This window comes from Pieris brassicae, chromosome 10 (genome assembly GCF_905147105.1).
Source record: "Pieris brassicae chromosome 10, ilPieBrab1.1, whole genome shotgun sequence".
Lineage (NCBI taxonomy): Eukaryota > Metazoa > Arthropoda > Insecta > Lepidoptera > Pieridae > Pieris > Pieris brassicae.
Genome location: NC_059674.1, coordinates 14,434,607 through 14,454,630, shown reverse-complemented (window position 1 = coordinate 14,454,630; position 20,024 = coordinate 14,434,607). Strand labels below are relative to the sequence as shown.

Genomic DNA, 20,024 nt, shown 5'->3' with positions numbered 1-20,024 from the left:
TTTAGAAGCACTTAAAAAAGTAATAAACAAAATGCTTTGCGAGGAGATAAACCAAGCTAGTGCCCACATTTTATATGGGGCAAACTTGGTGACTCTTACCTTGGTGCTCTCTCCGAAGGACTTATAATTAGTAAATTATTATTTTTTTGAACTAGCACAACTTAGGTTTGAGTTTAATGCTAGTTCTCCTCTTCTGTTCCACGCCCTTGATCTGAGAACTGGCAGTATATGTAAAATTAAAAGCATTTTATATACATTTCTGTTTTTTGACGTTCATAAGTGTACATTGTGTCACCTATATGAATAATGATTTTGAATTGACTTGGCTTTGGCACTAAGAGCGGCTGTGAAGCCGTCAAAAATGCATAATTCAATAAGCAGGGACACCTCGTTGACAAAGGCTTCTGAAAACGAGCGAAAGCAATATATAACTTTATTTTACAGTGATACTCAGAGCCATCAAAATTAACATACAAGAGTTACGAACTCTCTTCAGAAGTTAGTTGTCAACAAGGTGATCCTCATGAGCCGGCTATTTTTAGTCTCACAATAAGTTCTTGTATAGAAAATTTAAAATCAAATTTAAACGTCTGGTATCTTGACGCTGGTACTCTAGGAGGTAACACAATTAAAAAAAATAATACCTTAGCTCCAAATATACAAATAATAAATAAAAAATCGCTGCACATCTTAGGAGCACCGATTTTCAAAGAAGCTTTTGAAGGATACATATATTCATCAATACCAAAATTTAAAAATCTTTCTCACCGTCTTCTGGATATTACCACACACTCGGCATTGTTTATTTTAAAATTCTGTCTTTTTATTTAACAAGTGTAGCTCTTCCAGCGTTTCTCTCATCTGCTCACAAATCTAGGAGCCTGGTGGGTGAAATGCTTAGATCTTATTCTACAAACCACGAGATTGCGGATTTAACAGATGCGAGAAACGCGTGATAAGCATGAAACCAGGCTTGAGTTTGCCTTCTAGAGTCAACTTTCAAAGAAGCTGGGTGATCCTATTTGCAAATCTGAAATCCAAAACTTATTAGGTCACACTTTAATAACACACCGCGCAAGGTTGGCGGTTGTGGCTGTGACTGTGAAGTGACTGTGAGTGTGATGTGACTTAAGTGAAGAATCTGTGTAGTAAGTAGCCTTGGACACCATGGCCTCCATTGCCAAATGAGTGCAGGTCGTTTTTCTCGCCATGCCGCGCACGACATTATACGCCATATGGCCTACGTCAATGTTCCAGCCATTTTGGAGCCAACAGGCATCGCTGCAGACGATGGCATGGTGAGGGCTGGGGCGGGGCGGCCGCAAAGCAAGCGAAAAATAAAAAACGGCTCAAATATAAGAGTCTTTCCTCTAACTTCAATTTTGTTCCCTCTAGAGCCGTGGGGTTCAAGTGCACAGGCGCTAATTGAAGATTTAAGTTGGCGCCTGGTAGATAGTTCCGGTGACCCCAGAGCTGGTGCTTTCCTCGCGTAATGAGGAATCGCAATACAGCGAGAGAATGCTGCCAGTGTACACACGTAAAGGTATACTGCTACAGGGGCCAAACCAAGTTTTGAATGTTTTTTTTTATGTTTAGGTTCTAATAGACAATTGCGCAAATTATTACTACGCTTGGAAACGTCTTTTATTTTTTTATACTTATAAAAAAAGCCTATAATAATAAACAATCAGCTAGCAGAAATAGGAGTTTACCTTTTAGAAAACCTTCACGATTTTCTAAGCTTTAGCTTATTAGAGGGAAAAGTCTATCGACTAGTTTTTCCTTGATTCCATTCATAAAACAATACGCATCGTAAACAGTCTCAGCCTTCTTATTATCAACAGCCTCCATCCTCTAGTTGTGGTTAATCGATCAAGCGGAGCGCACTATCGTCGCGTGCGCATTACGACGTAATGAAACAATCATGAACAGAAATATATTTTTGTGTTTTTTATTAGTGATTTGCAATAGTGCATTAGGACAAAAGCTGTAAGTTTATCCAATCTAAAAATATGAAAATTAAATAAATTGATCTTAATAAAATTTAATTGAAGCGGCGCCATATATTTGCTATTAATAATTTTGCTTTCGCTTTCGCAATGCGCTTTTACTGGATTATATTAACACATAGTGTAACATTTAGTAGCGTAAAATTGAGCAACACGTATAAAATCAGATGTTTGCTATCGAATTGAAATCCGCGTCATCCGCAAAGGTAAAACAATGCTGGTATCTGAAACATGCGTATAATTAATTAGTTAGGTAATTTGAAAATCGAAATAAAACATTCTTATTTTTATTAAAGAGTGGCAAACCTGTGTTATAATTTCTAAGCACGTTTCTTCATTTCAGTTCTTTATTTACTACTCTTTAGCGTAATTAGTTACCAATAAATTTGTATATTTATTGGTTAATTATGCTATGCTATTACATTTTTTGTAACTAGACTAAAGCTCAATGTATCTGCATTATATAACAACTTTAGTTAGACGAAAAATATTTGCATTGGAGACAAAACTTAATAAATCACATAAGCATAACTATAAATAAAACTATGATTCGTACAATCGCAATTTGTCAATACAGCAATTAAGAACGAACAAACCTTTTAAAACAATAGGTAGTTTTCATAGTATAACGCCAAAATTGTTATATTAACACGTGGTATTAGGTGACCCAACACTACTTGTGATCCTTATTAGGGCGGCGATTGTTATTTGTTACTAGTATTTGACAAACACTATTGGCAAACGTAATAGACGGTAAATAGTTTTGTAAAAAATCATAAGCACAATTGCAGTCTCAACCACAGTTTTCTGTTGTAAAGAATATTAAATAAATTACTATATCGCAACGTCCTCTTACGATACATTTATTCGTCTGCTCTGTTAATATTTTACCTAAGACGATTGCCTATCACCTAGAACGAAGACGACGTTTTGTACTAAGCAACAGCCGTAGCGTGTCGGCGATGTCCATTCTTCTTCACTTTAAAATTTATTTGTTGAGAAGCAATAAGTTATAATAAAGTCGGTATATAGTATATAAAACATAGTATAGGTATTTATACTGAGGTTTTGGTAACATTTTTTTATCATCCTTGGTTATTTCTGAACAATAAAAACTATGTTAATTAAAAGAGGTGTCAATAGGACGGGATATTCTAGGAAAAAGTGTTCGTATTCTTAGTTTATGTTTATATCGGGTGAAAGGCGGACGATGTTATAGAAGGACAGAGAATGGTGGGAATAGATAGAATGGAATTCCTTTATGTATAGTCAAGAAATCTCAAACGAGGCTCGATGCACATAGGGGAGTGCGTATCCCGACGTTAATATACGATAGTTAATGTTGGGTGTGGCAGAGAAGTTCGCGTAGTACGCGAGTAACATTGCGTGATACAATATGTAATGGTAAGTTACGTAAGGATATGAAATTGAATACTTCGGTGATTTATCCATGTGGAATGGATGAATGAGAAGCGGTTTCCAAAAAGGTTATACAAGGCAACCGTAAATGGTGAAGTCGGGTGACATAATGAGAAGGGATAAGTTTGAAGTACCCATAACATGCATGCATGGTGAATATCATGAAAGTGGAAAAAGGGGGGTATGTCAGGACCGTAGCAAGTGAAGATGCATGATCTCTGCCTACCCCTTTGGGAAGGGAAGGGTCTTTTAGGTAAGATTTAAATAAAATAAATGAAAAATACTGCAGATTTCTGATACACAAAATCAATTAAATTTTTACTACATAAAAATATGACTACTTCATCCGGGATAAAAGTATGTGTTTAAAAGTGTTTGTAGGCATTAAAAGCAGTGAATTATATTCATAGATGATTAATGAAATCGGTTTCAAAGCGGCGACACTGAGTCTACTCGTTGTACTTATTCGACTAAAATACCTGTGTCGAGTTGAAATCAATTCCCCTACATCTTACTAAAGTATTTGTAATTCTTTAATTATGTAAAGTTAAATCATTTATTCAGCTCGTCGCATATACTCAATGGCATAACGAATATATCATAATTAGACTATTTAAAAAAAACTTACTAGTATTTTGTATGTTTCCGCGATATTTTTCCTTTAATACGTAGCTGTCCGCACACTTTTAATGCATTAGCACAGATCTATTTAGTATTTGGCATGGTAATTCATAACCTGTATGGCAGTTAAACACATGAACTTCAATTACAGCAATTAAAACTTTGTATTTCACATATTTATGATACACATTCAATTAATGTATGAAATAATTTTCCGTAAATATCACAAACAACAAGAAACGGTTAGGTACACGTTAATATTGTAAATGATGGCGACGTATTTCTAAATCCAACCCATTATGGTATTTTAGCACACCTGGTTCTTTGACTCTATAAAGTTATACTGTCTAAAATTATCTATGATTTTCTATAGCTTTCCTTTTGGTTTTTATTATTTAAAGCGGTAACTTCTTCTGAATATTTAATATAGTTAAACAGGCAGAGCCATGGTTTGTAGGTACATTAGCCTAACCCATTGGCATTTCTTTTCAGTTAAATTTTAAGGTATTGAAAGTAAACCAATTATATAAGTTTAATACAAAATGATAGAAAACATACTTTGTAAATTATTTACCAATATGACAAGCAGTCACGAGGGCGGCTAATTAACAAATCAGAACTTAGTTAATCGATATGCATATTTAAATAAGTAAAATCAACGCAAAATGACTCATAACTTTGTTGATAAATGAATGATTTATTAGTGATAATGATTAACGTTTCCAGCCTGAAACAAAAACAATATTGGTTTTCAATACCATTTCTGTCTTGTAATAAATTCTATATTTTAATCAGCGATAAACATTTGTATCTTTTAGTAGCATATTTTTGGTTATGAAAAGAAATAGAAAATATACATTCATTGTCTCTAAATTGGTATCCTAATGTTTTTAAATCACAACAATTTCTGCGTTGCAAATTGGTACGAATAACAAAATAATGACAATTAAAAGCAATCATAAGAGATTATATATAAAAGACTTTATTAATCTGACTTTACAATAAACGCATTGCTCAGTTTTGTTAATAATTTTAGGTATGTTGGGAATGGTTATTTTTCAAGTAAAGGTGTAAGATTAAAGAGAGAATTTGGAGCCTATAAACAAGGAAAATTGTATTTCTTAAATCAACTGTGAACATAAGTGGAACGTTTTTTACATCTTCAAAGACACTGAGACTATTTACTTATTTATTAATGTTCACCACATCTTTTCCCGCATTTCTACAGTATGAGCTACATAGTTTTAGCATATTTAATTTTTATATAAATTTCACAATTTCAAGTAAAAAAACATAAGTATAGGTTGAAATTGGGTGCATATTACCTACTCTGTCTAAGAATAAAATACGCAAGTTCTACGTAAGAAATATTTAGCTAAATTTAAAATGTTTAAATATCAAATTAGCATATGTATTCAAAATAGATTCGGTAAATCTGTCTCATAGTTGTTGCGAACAATAATAGTAAATAATCTTACTAAATATAAAGATGATTCAAGACTTGTATGTAATTTCGCAAAGCTCGCAGTATAGCCAAGATTCGGTAGAGTATCGAATAAAACACGTAACCGTCACGTTTTAAATGAATCAAAATATTTAATTAAATTCTAGAAGTAATCGTTCAGAGATGTGGTTCAGTAAATGTGCTTTTTATCAAGTTCACCCAATTAATTGGTTTTTTGTCAGATTGAGCCTCTCGCAATTTCTTAAAAAAGTCATACTTTATTTTGTTTATTCCTTTTAACATTATTCTTTTATTAATACTTTTTATTTATTATCTATGAAAAACCCGTGTTAAGCGGAAGGTTGTCATACATTCGATATATTTTAGTTGCATATATTCAAAGTACAATCTTTTTATTAAAGTAAATACTCTTTAGCGAGTAAATGCTGCCAGCATTAAAAAATAATTTTTGCTTAAATGAACTTTTTCAACCTAGCCTACTTTTTCATTATATAGTAATAACTGTTAGTAAATAACCTTAAATTTAAATTAATATTATGATATCTCCTATTACATTTATTTAGATTATATTAAAGAACAGTAGTTTAATATGTGTAAGTCTTTAATCCTGCTTATATCGTTATATGTATTTAAACTTGATTAACGCAAGGAACTAATTTGCATACCTATACTTTTTAGCCAATTAATTATGGAAACATTGAAATGACCTCAACATTTCTTTCTATCAAGGCGTATGGGTGATTTATTTAGCTAAATTGGAGAATTTAGTCACTTGTAATTGATATAATAATTAATATTAATTAGGTAAGGTAATTCGACGGTCTTTAAAATGTTTGCCAATACTTAGTTACATATAAAATTTGACATCTTTTACGATTATTAGCTAGTTGGTCTGGCGACATCATCTTCGTAATCCTACGATCGCCAGTACGTGATTCAGGCCAATAGCGAAATTTGAGATGATTTAGGATTTATTGTTTATGTATAAACAAAATTGTATTGACAATTTTCTGTGATATTACTAAATACAATACAGTACATTTATCATTTATTAATTTTAGGATAATGTTGACCTACACATTCAATATAATAATATAAAAATAAATTTATTTATGTATTAAAGAATCGTATCTATCGCTCCTGAAACAAAAATTTCGGGTGTTAGAAGATACTTCACTATCAATGTGTTTTTAAATAAAATATGATAAATTTTATGTGTATATAATATATATAGGAGTATCTGTATATAGCAGGAAGATTACTACGACTATTCTCGGATACAGTTTGAATGATTCCACCTGCCGCGATAATTTGCGTATAAACGTGTAATAAACATACGATTATGTATCTCACCTCCACCTTTGAGGACCAAGGTGATGTAAGTGCTTTATAATTAATAGTGCTCTAAATTGGATAATTTTATAAGTAATATGTACTGTAGGCGTGAAACAGACACCGCTAACTTTTTTACATAAATAGATTATCAATCTGTTCTATGTACCCAGAAGTAATAGTACTGTATATTTACGAGATTATACTGCTTTATTTTACATAAATTAGTTATTATATATTACGTCATTGAAGAGTATTCAAAAACGTACTAAGTCTCTTTTAATACTATATTAAAAAAGGTTTTGCTTTTGTCCATGGCAAGGGAGAGTTCGACCCTTTCCAAAATAAATCTACCAAAATTAGTACTATTTTCAAATTAAGATTCACCCTCATACTACTAATGTTCACTGTCATTCACTTACTTAACGTACTTAGTTATTACATTTGATACAAACATTTACTTTAATAGAGCAAAACTTCCAAATAAGAAGTCACAGCTATATGCCTCCTGACAAAAGACAGTTGAAAAAAATTGAATTTGTTTTCATTCGAATCGAATTCACCAGATTAATATTACTGCATATATGTACTAATAATTTTACGATATTTTTTTTACAATAGGTGTTGTTTGCCATTTTGTATGACGATTTTTATTTTAAAAGAGTATTGCCGATGAGAAGGGATGTGCGATACAAATTTAATGACGTGGAATAAGTAATTGCTGTATCTTATATTCCAAAATTTTTGCATTTATTCAACATGCCACGGTACTCAATGATAATAAAGATTTTCTGCGAAAGCGGTTCTTAAATCTAAATTACTCATGGACAAAAGGCACATGGCATTAGAATACAAAAAAAGAAAATATTCCGTTCATTCGGGAAGGAAGTATATTCATCAGAATACTGCTACCACAATGTGCTAAAAAGAACAACACAAAGAGTTGAAATACAATATTGTGTTAATCAAGAAAAGTTTTTACAGAACTGTACCTTTCAGAGACAAGTATCAGATTTTTGGTACAAGTTTTTTTAAAGGTTTTTGATACAAGAACCTTGAATGATGAACAACCTGAACCAGTATTTGGGAGATATGCTGAATAGGACAAATCTTATCTTTAAATTTGTTTTAAATAATAAAGTGCATTTTATAGAATTTTGTTTTATTTTCTACATAAAATAGATTTTAATAAAAAGTATAGTAATTTAAACATAGGGATTACATTTTTCCATTTCAGAATGTGGTATGTCAGGACTTAGTACATAATATTTGAAGACAACACATATTGCAATCACATCACAGTTTTCAAAAATATTTTTTAAATAAAATATGTTTGTAGAGCAAAGTACATACGTATAGCAATCAACGCCTAAGTATAATTACACTACACTACATCATACATATTTGTTATCAGTGTTTTTTGAAAAAGGAAATAATCATACACCTTTTTTTGTGGACTAAGTACATTTTGGAAAAGAGCTCTTCAATTCTTTATACTTAGAAGTTATACTTCTTTAACGTAACAATAATCTTTTTGATTTTTTTTATCTTTCGCCTTATTGTACGTTTGTAGAAAAAACGACACCAACAATAGACCCTTTAACAATAGTACCTTTTTTACTTAATACATTGAAAGATTATAACGCATTATCTAGTTGAATAAAATATTTAAATATCATAAAAAAATATTTCTACATAATTTAAGAAATTGACGTTGTTTTCTTTTGGGTCGGTGTGAGCGCATCGTAAATTCGTGCTCTCATCATTTTTCCCTAACGCGCCAAAAGAACCACAACTACAAAAATGATGACTACGTTTCGTTCAGACAGTCAGTACTAATGAAGCTATAAAATAAATAATTTTGTATATTGGTCCTGGCGCGACTATAGCGACTGACCTGTACTATAAAAATATCTTTGTTACCTAGTGATATTGTTTAATAATTTTATTTATAAGTATTTACCACTTAACTAAAGCACCTACTTATTTAAATTGGTGCTTAACTCAAGTAGCTAAAGAAAATATCAGTCATATTAGCTTAGTCGGTCACGGACTCTTTTATGTATCAACTAGAACGAAAAATATATATATTAGCCACATTTACAATATGTCAATACTCATCTAGATGTGAAATACTTATTTATAGAACCGACTAGAGTGACACGCTGATTATTAATGTCGACGCTTATTCGATATATTACTTATATATTTAGGTTATATTAATTTAGGTTATATTTATTACAATACAAAGGTATTGTTTAAAATATAACCTAAATTATTGAGAGGAAGCATAGAAAGTGACGGAATCAAATGCGGAAAATGAATTATGATGATCGACCTTTGTCGATTGGGACAATCAATGCAGTCACATGACTGCGCTTGTCAGGGTCAAGGCAGAACGCCTCTCGCTAATCTAAGACTTTGTAAATACTTTAATTATTACGATAGCCTCCGTGGCTCGTGACAATTCAATAGTCTTTACAGCACTGAATATTGGCGAGCCTTGAAGTCCCCGAGTCCGTGCGATCCACTTAAAAGTTCATTGCTTCATGAAAACTGACAGAAAGGGTCAAAACAGGAACCCACCCTGTGTGTGTATATATATGAGTATAGGCTACAAACAATAAATATATAGATTTAGTTTAAGAGCAGATAGAGTAACTCATTTTAAGAAGTTTTAGAAGAGTATCATAATTCGCAGTCCTAGGCAATCGACATAGTTTGCAAGGATGACGTGTCTAAGCGTGAGTTAATATGACTTCCTCAAATTATCATGTTCACCACAAAGTATTTTTATCTAGGGTTGGTATTTATTTATTTATTTATTGAAGTTTACCGCATCATAAGCAGTGTTGGCCTAGTGGCTTCAGCGTGCGACTCTCAAGCCTGAGGTCGTAGGTTCGATCCCCGGCTGTGCACCAATGGAGTTTCTTTCAATGTGCGCATTTAACATTCGCTCGCACTGTGTAGGAAAACATCGTGAGCAAACCGGCTTGCCTTAGACCCAAAAACTCGTCGACTGCGTGCGTCAGGTACCAAAGGCTGATCACCTACTTGCTTATTAGATTAACAAATGATCATGACTCATGAGTAATAACAGTTAAAGAAATCTAAGGCCCTGGGCCTTCTAAAAAGGTTGTAGCGCCATTGATTTATTTATTTTTATTACCACATCATACATAATACCATATCTAAAATATATGACAATTTTGATAAGCATAAATTTTTCGTAAAATTTAGAAACATATGTAGAATAAAATAATAATAATTAAAGATAGTCGATCAGCCCACTACCGAATATATCCAGCTCCGGTCAAGTAGTGTTTAATCCGTTATAATCACAAATAATTCGAAAAAGAGCTGTCAGAAATCCTAACTCGGAACGATCAGATTAGTTGATAAGTCTGTCTACGTAATGGCTCAATATTATCAATACCAGCCTGGTCGTCACGTTCAGTACTATGTTTTAAGTCTCGTCTAATTTACTAATTAGTTTTTTTAGGCTTTGGTGGAAACAAATTTTAGTTCATTAGTTAAAAGCTAATTGGTTGTTAAAGTAATGAGTAGTCTCTATACTCTCAATGGTATTTCTACTGTGATACTAATGCCTATATTTGCATAACTATAGCATACAATAATTTTAATTCATATTGTAACACGTACAATGTGTATTGGCAATAATTTACGTCCATACATCGTTAACTGATGATAAACTCAATATAATAAAAATAGTTTTACATACTACAAACTTATGTTTCCAATTGATATATTTTACACGATTTTCAAAGCACTAATAGCCTTGTCGTAAAGGTAAAATTGTAATGCTCCGGAATACCAACGAGGTAACGAAAATCGATCATGATGTGGGTTCGTAAATCATCGACCTTGATTCTTTCACATTTCGTATTTGTTATTCTTTGTTGTTAACCACCATTTTCCTTTGTATTATCAAAAACTCATTGTTAGCGACATTAGACGCACAATGCGTATCTTTCAGGGGTTTTACGTTTCTAGACATTGAATGATTCTATATTCCGATTCTACAGCAAAAGATTAGACAGCTTGTGTCTTTGTTTAATGGTTTTTACTCAGACCCATTTGCAACTCTGTAAATAAAGTTATGTATGCTCCTCCAATCGCTATATTGTTTCTTACATATTTATCAATAGTTTCCAAGACAATTTAAATGCACAGGTATATTCATTTGCTTAGTTTGTGAAATCTCTAGTTGGATATGCCACTCAATTTCTCAAACAACGTTCTTTTCGTTCATTAAAAAGTTCAATTTCTAGTAATTCTGTGTAAATTCATAATATTAGCATATGCATCATCTTTTAAGTAGAGTAATAATAGTGAGGTAGGTAATAAATTAGAATGCTTGCTTTGCAAATAGTGCGGAATCTTTGATCGCAATGTATCTTTGTTGATACATAGTTTATTGCTTTTCTTATCGACTAGGCGCAATATTTTTAAACGATATATTGCGACATAAATGCAACAAACTCGGGAGTGAGGAAACGTTAGTTATGAACAACGTTCAATACAATAGCGCACATACCCGAGTTTGTTAAATTTTCGACAAAGTAACCAATAGTGATTTATTACTCGTTCCAATATTTGTACATACATTTGTTCCAATGTTTGTTACAAAAAAGATAATGAGAATCCAAAAACGTCTCGACCAGAAAACAGCTTCAATTTTTATAAATTAAAATGAATTTAATAATTTCCCATTTTTTTTTTAATTTTGTGTCCTTCATAATTCCCTCGTAGAAAAAGCTAAAACGATATGCAAGATACCGTTTTAACCGACCTTAAAAATGAAGCGGGAGTTTATCATCGTTGTGTATTTTTTGTTTTCACACAAAACAATACAAATTATTGTAATTATATAATTGTGATTCACTAAATAAATATAGAAATTTATTTAGTAGCAATGATAAGCTACTCTAAAGCCAATAAATTCTTATCAATGAAAAATATCAACTACGTGTTAATTTATTCAAATTATGAAGTAAATAAGGCTTAGTAGTGACTATTTTTAGTAGTTTTGTAGTTGTAAGGATTAAATCCATTTCGTGTACTTTACACTAGTACATTATACTAGTTTAATATCATCATCATTGTGCAACTCATCTTTATGCTGTAAATAATAACTCTGAATGCGGAAGCGTCTTAGACCGGCACGGTACCAAACAGATTCCCTCATAAAGAAGAAGTGATATGTACTTCTTTGGACAGATTGCACACACATAATCGAGTCTACTAAGATGTCGTTAATTGCCATTAACAAAGCTAACGACTATTTATTATTGGAAATTGCATTCGCTTTACCTCCCTTAGTTTCCTCTGTGATATACCTACTTAGTGTAAGGAAAACATGTTATTTTTTTTAATTATTTACAATAAAATTACATTAAAATATTAAAATGAGTAAATTCAACTAGTCATGATATAATCTTGATAATTTTAAGAAAATATATTATCTTTTGTTATCTTTAAACGGATGTTAAAAATTTTCTAATGAATCATACGAACAATCTAATCTACATTACATAGGATATTCAAAAATTATATTATTGCAGATGTTAGTGTGTTTGTTATTCCGATATGCAGGATCGCAGTGCGGTTTGTAATGTGTAGTAACTGTTTTAGTTACAGATACCGGCAAACTTCTTGAGCATTAAACAAGGGAGTGGGGGAAATTTTGCGCATCGTACACAGCGCGGGACACAAACGTCAACTGATTTACCAATCACGCGATCGACACGTCACTCTCCCCCCGCCGCGCTTCTATCTATATCTGTTGAACTAGCGTCACTTTTTTATTAATATAATTCATATTTTAAGAACTAAGAATTTTTTTGAGCTTGAATATTCTAAATTGTAGGAAAATTCACTCAAGTTCATAATATAAGCACAAAGTAGTAAATTATATTTTATGTAAACCGATAATAATAATAATAAATTATTTATTTGCAAGAAAGTGTTACATTTATATCGATCAATTATAAAAATCCACACAATCAGCCACAAACAAATTGACATGCAAATGTCATATTAATTTTCATTATGTATTATATAATAATAAAAACGTATTATATTATAATAATAAGAACGTCTGTCATAATAATAAGACAAGCTATTTATAATTAATTGTTGTCAAACCTATGATCCAAATACTCGCCCACACTATAAAGGCACCTTGACTTTAAAAATTTATACTTTCCCCTTGAAAGAATTACACGGCAGTGATCTATAACTTGTAGGAAGGTGAATAAATAGTTTCATAGCCATGGCGTAATAATTTTTTGAACATTTCGCGGTGCAACATGCAGGCACCCACAGCCGTGTTGGATCCCACAGCCAAGTTTCCTTTTATGTTTTGATCAATTTTGAATGTTTTTTTACAGTCATAACTGCTTCTGTAGCTGCAAAATATATACAAACTTGGTGCAGTCAAAATATTGAGTTCGTAAAAAATTAATCTATAGCTTATACGAGGTCCAACGCTCTTAATAGCCCTAATACATTTATTCTGAGTAATATAACTGTTAAAGAAATAAAATCTATATCATAATCTAAATATAGTAATTAATTAATTATATTTGACGTGCGGTCATGAATAATAGATTTTTAATAGGCTTTGTTCCAGCATGTTGTCAAAATCGTTAGTTGGGCATAATGACTTCTTAGGTCGTTTAGGTTAGGTTATATGTAATATGTAGAGTAAAAAAACAGTACAAGATTCGTTTCGTTTTTGAATTTCACCTCAACATGAATGTAAACTCAAAACTGCGTAAAGAAGTTTTTTGGTACGTAATATTGACCAAGTTACGTGTCGATATTAGTTATGATAACAACAAAAATGCGACCTTTAAACTACTACACGACCCATGTGTTAATTGGAATAGTTAAACTGAACTGGCACCATTAGAACAACATTTGCGGCTTTCAAAGCAATATAAAGCCTCAAATATGAGTTTTGATAAGAAACCGATAAGCGGCAAATTACTTATTTGCGTCTACATACTGCGTGAAGATTAGCAATTAATCTTTAGGTAAATCTTACTACAGGAATTGGTTCATAATGTTATCAGGCAAATATTAGTTATGATCTTCAATGACCTTCTCGGCTGCATATAATTTATATTATACTCGTTCCAGTACTGCATTAGGTATTTTAATGGCACATGATTTCTTAACAAAATGCTACCATATTTAGCATTTTACAAGTAGCATTAGAATGATTCTTATTGCCATTATAAAACCGCCATACTAAAACGCGTTTATCACATTTTGACTAATATTTGTTAAAAATATATATATTGACAGAAAGTAACTATAACTATAATTACACATTGTTTGTAATTTTAGTCTCTATATGGTATGAAAAAAAAGTATTTTTGATTGCCAATTCGGATTGATATCCGAGTTTGTGTTGCTACTCCATCCAACTCCCGAAATACTGGAAAAAATATCATTAAAGGCGTTTGAATTTTGGGTTGTTTATTTTATTTTAAATGTTAATGCGTTAATTGTTGATGCGTAAATATCCCTTATATTTGACATTAACTGAAAATGGATATAACACCTAATCCCAAATGGCCGATTACGTGGTGAAACATAATTAGATCTAGGACGCGTTTAAACATAATATTACTTATTTAGTCACGTGAAAACTTAAAACAAATAAGTCATGTCATACATTATTCATGAACAATGAAAACCCCTACAAGAAAAGCCTCGTTTTCTAAAGATTCATGCAAGACTAATCTAGATCATATGATGCTATATATACTAGGCTACATAATACGTAATAATAATTCTAGGTAAATCAAAAGAGATCTTTATGTTATTATTAGTTTTACTGGAAGACATACAACGTATAATAAATAGCAATTTCAAGTTTGTAAAGAGATAGACTTTTACATTGGATTTTTATAATAAAAAATTGTCTGTCAAAGGTAAACATTGTAACCTATTTTATTTTTGTATTATTTTTTATTTTATTAGCTTTTAATAGCCTTAATAAACAATGTTTATAAATGTGTTGTGTCAAGCAATGACCGAATTATTTATTTATGACAATAAATCTAAAATATAATAAAATTAATCAAGAATAGAACCCACTATAGGTTTAACATCATGGGCTTTAGTCATATTAGCATTTTATAATCTGCACTAAACTTACGATTGTGTATTAAGTGTTATAAAATGGCAAGCTTTTTAGCTCTTTTTAAAATTTAATTTTCCTGCACTATTTAGAATACACCTGTATAGTGACATGAAAATTTACATAAGCTAATAAATTTACTGAAGTAATATCTGTTTAAAGTAGTGTATCTTGAGCAAATAACGAGCATTTCGCTCGCGAATGATAGCGTATATTTTCTTTCGGCTCTGGCGAGTTTAATTAATTTTTAACGGAGATTACGTCACCATGACGTTGATTAAATATCTCCGATAATAATCTAAGATAATCCGGCATTGAGAATTGTTGATAATAAATATCAAGATCTGAAACAATTCAGAATACTTTTATTTTTTGTATAATATACAAAGCTTAGAAAATATAGAAATTGGTAACATTAAACACACGTGTAAGAAACACGTTCGCAGTGTATTTTTTAGTTACCATTGGCTCGGAATAAGCTCCTACCGTATGAGTTTATAAGATAACACAACTTATGTTGTTTACTTAACACAAAAAAATGTTACGCCATGGCTATCACACTATTTTATTATATCCTAGAAGTTAAATGTCAGAAGGCGAAAGGATTTAATTGGAACCTTTGGGGCCATTTGGACTACCAGCTTGCGAAATCTATGTTCACTCATGTCTCGCTATTGCAATCCCTAAATTGGCCTTCCATCTAATTGTATTTCAAAGCGTCAGTGCTTGTTGAAGATTCAAATGTGCTTTGTAACACGGTGTTTGCTATCATTACAGAAAAGAGCCGCTTCCGGAATGTCCATCATTAGAAAAAGGGGATACATACACGCAATCAGAGTTCCTCTCGCGTCTGGCACACGAGTGCCGATACGACAGGCTTCTCCTACCTACATACCAGACTGGAGAAGTTGTGTTTGTCCACGCCAGCGCCTACGTATATTTCATACAACCGGCTGAAGCACACGATTTGGTAAATTAAAAAAAATGTTTTTGTAAGGTTCTATATTAATGTTAAATTATTCATCAAGATGTAAGAAGTGTTAAATTTGTACAGATGTGTGTAAAATGTGAACTTGTACAGTATGCTAACCTCTGTGTTGCATGTTGACTGAATGCGGAACTTGAGGCTTACGGGGGATTGGTAACATACAGGATACGGTGTCTCGCTGACCACTACTGTAAATACATCTAAACGCAGGAGTAATTTTGCGTTTTTATCCGATAAAGCCATTTTATTGTTATATTATTTATTTATATAATCACGCTTTTATCGCAAAGGGGAAGACAGAAACCACGGTTCTCCACTTACTTACACTATAGAGGATATAGGCATTTTATATAATAATGTACAATGTTTAATCACATTCCAGAACTTCAAATTGCACTTCCTTCTGCAACTTCGTTGGACTGATCGACGTCTAGCGTACGCTCTGTATTCTCCAGAACGAACGAAAATAATTGGAGAAAGCGATCTCAGATCCCGTGTTTGGATACCGCACTTGTACATGTCTAACGAACAATCGTCCAGTTTGATGGGAACTGATAGTAAAGACGTGCTCATCTCAATAGCACCAGATGGTGAAGTGCTTTTCAGTCGTCGAATGCAAGCTGTGCTATATTGTTGGATGAATTTGCAAAAATTTCCATTCGATGTTCAAAAATGTTCGATGAACTTGGAAAGCTGTAAGTATCTTTGCTATTCCACTATAACTAGATATTGATTGTTTGGGCTATCTAAAGGAGGACAAAGCATATATGTATGAAAACGTAGTAGGTACTAAAAATGGTTTTTGTTAACACTGGCTTAAAATTTGTAACAGATATATAAGTAGTAGTATAATATATATCTTCTCTAAATTATTGTTTTTTATAAAAAAAGTTTTTCAGTGAATAATAAACCTATAACAAATATTTCAGGGAAATACAACGCATCAATTTTACGCTTGATGTGGGAGAAAGATAATCCCGTTCGACTATCTTCAGAGCTGCATTTAACAGAATACTCTCTGCTCGACTTTTGGACAAATGAGTCGGTTGTTCGAGGAGATATCGTAAACATGAGACTGGGTGGAGGTAGATGTAATGTCGATTTTATATGTTTGTGGAGTCCCTAATGTGTTATTTTGAAAGAATAAAAATTAATAACTGGCCACTAATTTCAGCGGGAAATTACAGCGCTTTGAAGTTTACATTTAAATTGGGCCGAGAAGTGGGTTACTATTTGATGGATTACTTTATTCCTTCAATGATGATTGTCGCTATGTCATGGGTTACCTTCTGGTTGCAAGCTGATGCTTCAGCACCTAGGATAACATTGGGTAAGATATGATACATGATCTGTAACTTAACATATGTTTGATGTCTACACCGAATTAATATAAGTCCTTTTCCATCTACTTCTAGAACAAACATTAGTAGCAATTAATTTAAATTTACAATTTTGTACTTTTAATATTCTGGATCATTATATGATTGGATTTTCAAAAATTTCAGGCACAAGTACCATGCTGTCGTTTATCACTCTGGCATCATCACAAGCAAAAACTCTTCCAAAAGTCTCCTACATAAAAGCAAGTGAAATCTGGTTCTTAGGCTGTATTGGCTTCATTTTCTCGGCCCTTGTGGAATTCGCTTTTGTCAACACTATCTGGCGCAGAAAGTAAGTTTTTATAAATACTATACAAGAAAAAATGATTCGTTTTGGCTTTGATGATTTAATTATTTTAACATCAATGTCTACTGGTAAAAAGTTCTGAAAACTCTTACGATTTATAAAATGTTTCCGAAGATCAAAATAAAACGAAGAAATTGCTGGCAACGTACAACACGTATCATTTAACTGTTACCTATATACCATTTAACGCTATACTATAATATTATTTTTGAAGTAATAGGAGCCAATATTGAATTGATCATTTTAACGACCAAGCCACAACATTTGTATGACGTATAATAATTGTGACTATTATAATTCCAGAAAAGTGGTGAATTTGAAGAAAGTGAACAGTAAATATATACTGAAAAGTACATTGACGCCTCGCCTGGCGCGTAAAGAGCTTCAGAAAGAGCTACAGTCTTCCCCTCAGCTCAGCAAGTCTCGATCCTGTTCTTCTCTTAACCAGGACACCAGTTCTGACCCCGCAGGACCAGCATATAACAATTATCTTACAGTTCATGTAAGTATAATTTTAGCACATTCATATGATTTGTAATTAATAACGATGTATGTAATTACTGCCCTACTTTATTGTGCTCCAAGTGGTTAATGCATGTGTGTAAACCATTGATTAGATTTATAAATCCATTAATCAGACGCAGAAATATGATTCCAGGCCTTACTAAATTTCTTCGTAATTATGAAGTTACATCCTTGCTGACGACGTTATGATTTTTCACCCTCATAAGCAAGTACCGTTGTTTACGCACATATTTCTCAATTTCAGAGCTTCCCATCAGCTCTCAACTTACCTACGATAACTACGCAAAGCTACGACGAGCTCGTCCATAGGTCTGGTGGACGGCATAACTCCAGTGAAGGATCAGATGAACCCCCAAAACATCACACATGGACTCAAATGACTCCACAGGAAATCGCAACATGGATCGATAAACGTTCGAGAGTATTATTCCCTTTACTCTTCATATTCTTTAATATTATCTACTGGACATTTGTGTACTGTTTGTGAAAAAACGTAAATGCTTTACCTTTTGGTATTGGTGTGAGTTGTATAGTTCTAGAAATTAATAAATTGGTTACACTGAGAATTTAGACAATATATTTGGAAAATGCAACATATAATTCTTTTGTTTTACCCTAACCATGGTCTGGTGTACACCTTGCTAAAAACTCAGAATATAAATTTCATAATAAAAATTAAAATATGCAGTCGAGAATTTAAATTAGGAAGTCATACAATACTTTCCACGGTTTGAGAATATAAAACAAAAGACAAATCTCCATTGATCGTGTTTAGTCAAACGAATGACTTAAATCGAAATTTATTCATTTCTTTACAGTAAAAGCCAAACTCAATATTTAAACTACTAACACACGAACAGATTCTATTAAGTTATCACAATGGAACAAAGCGCACTATAGGTGTGTCTATTTTGACATTTCATCATCTAATAACAGACTTTTTTTCGAACCAACAAGTGTTGCGTATTGGTCTAATATTATTTTTATTTATGGCGATTGATTGATGGTGTTAGTCAGTTAAGGTAATGAGTATTTGAGTATTTTGGTGCTTATATAATATCTATACGTTACTAAACGATACAAATTGTAAAGCCTATCCATAAGTATTGTAATCTCATTTTCTTGGTGCTTAAATTTTATTTATATGAAAATTATTACAGTATTGACTGGTTAAATCTCATACTCGCTAACAACAATTTTTATTGTAGGTACGTTTAAGTTGAAGAAAATTGTATACCGTCCCAGTATTGTAAAATTGTAGAAATTAACAATATCTAAACGTTTTAAAAACATTTAGTCGCGTCGTAGTCTTCGAATTTTTTTACAATATTTTGTACGTAGATACATTTTTTCATTAATTTAAGGTAATTTTAGATATGTGTACTTAATTTAAGTTTACTTCAAGATATTGTATATAAATACCAACTATACTGTAATTTATTAAATTAGTATTAATAATAATTAAGACAATTTCGTCTCACGGTTATACTTTAATATTATCGTATTAATTCCATCTGTAATAACACAGTATTTTTTTTTCAATAAATTTAGAAACTGAAAAATAAATAAATTATAGCTTATCTATGGCTGTGAATACAATTTCTATCGTAAACAAAATCGGATTTTTCATCTAATATTATAATGCATATATCTAATAGACTGTGCTAATTAATAAAAAAACAAATTATTCACTTTGTGGTCTCAATTTTATAAATGTTCTATACAAGTTGATTATAAAAAAAATGCATTTTTTGTAATCTTATACGTAAGATTGTGTTAATTATATTAACATGTATTAAAAAC

General features: G+C 31.8%; 1 protein-coding gene across 2 annotated transcripts; it reads left to right on the top strand.

Moving 5' to 3' along the window:
* Nucleotides 1-1,843: 1,843 nt before the first annotated feature.
* Nucleotides 1,844-19,858, top strand: LOC123715651 (pH-sensitive chloride channel 2-like). Of its 2 annotated transcripts, none has more exons than XM_045670861.1 (8): nt 1,844-1,989; nt 15,800-15,992; nt 16,393-16,705; nt 16,940-17,095; nt 17,185-17,340; nt 17,516-17,681; nt 18,000-18,198; nt 18,466-19,858. In XM_045670861.1, exons 1-8 carry the CDS (start codon nt 1,925-1,927, stop codon nt 18,706-18,708), a joined length of 1,491 nt encoding a protein of 496 aa, XP_045526817.1. In that variant the 5' UTR covers nt 1,844-1,924; the 3' UTR covers nt 18,709-19,858. The 2 variants fall into 2 exon arrangements, with proteins under 2 accessions (XP_045526817.1, XP_045526816.1); XM_045670860.1 differs by having other exon boundaries at nt 16,940-17,101.
* Nucleotides 19,859-20,024: the final 166 nt, after the last annotated feature.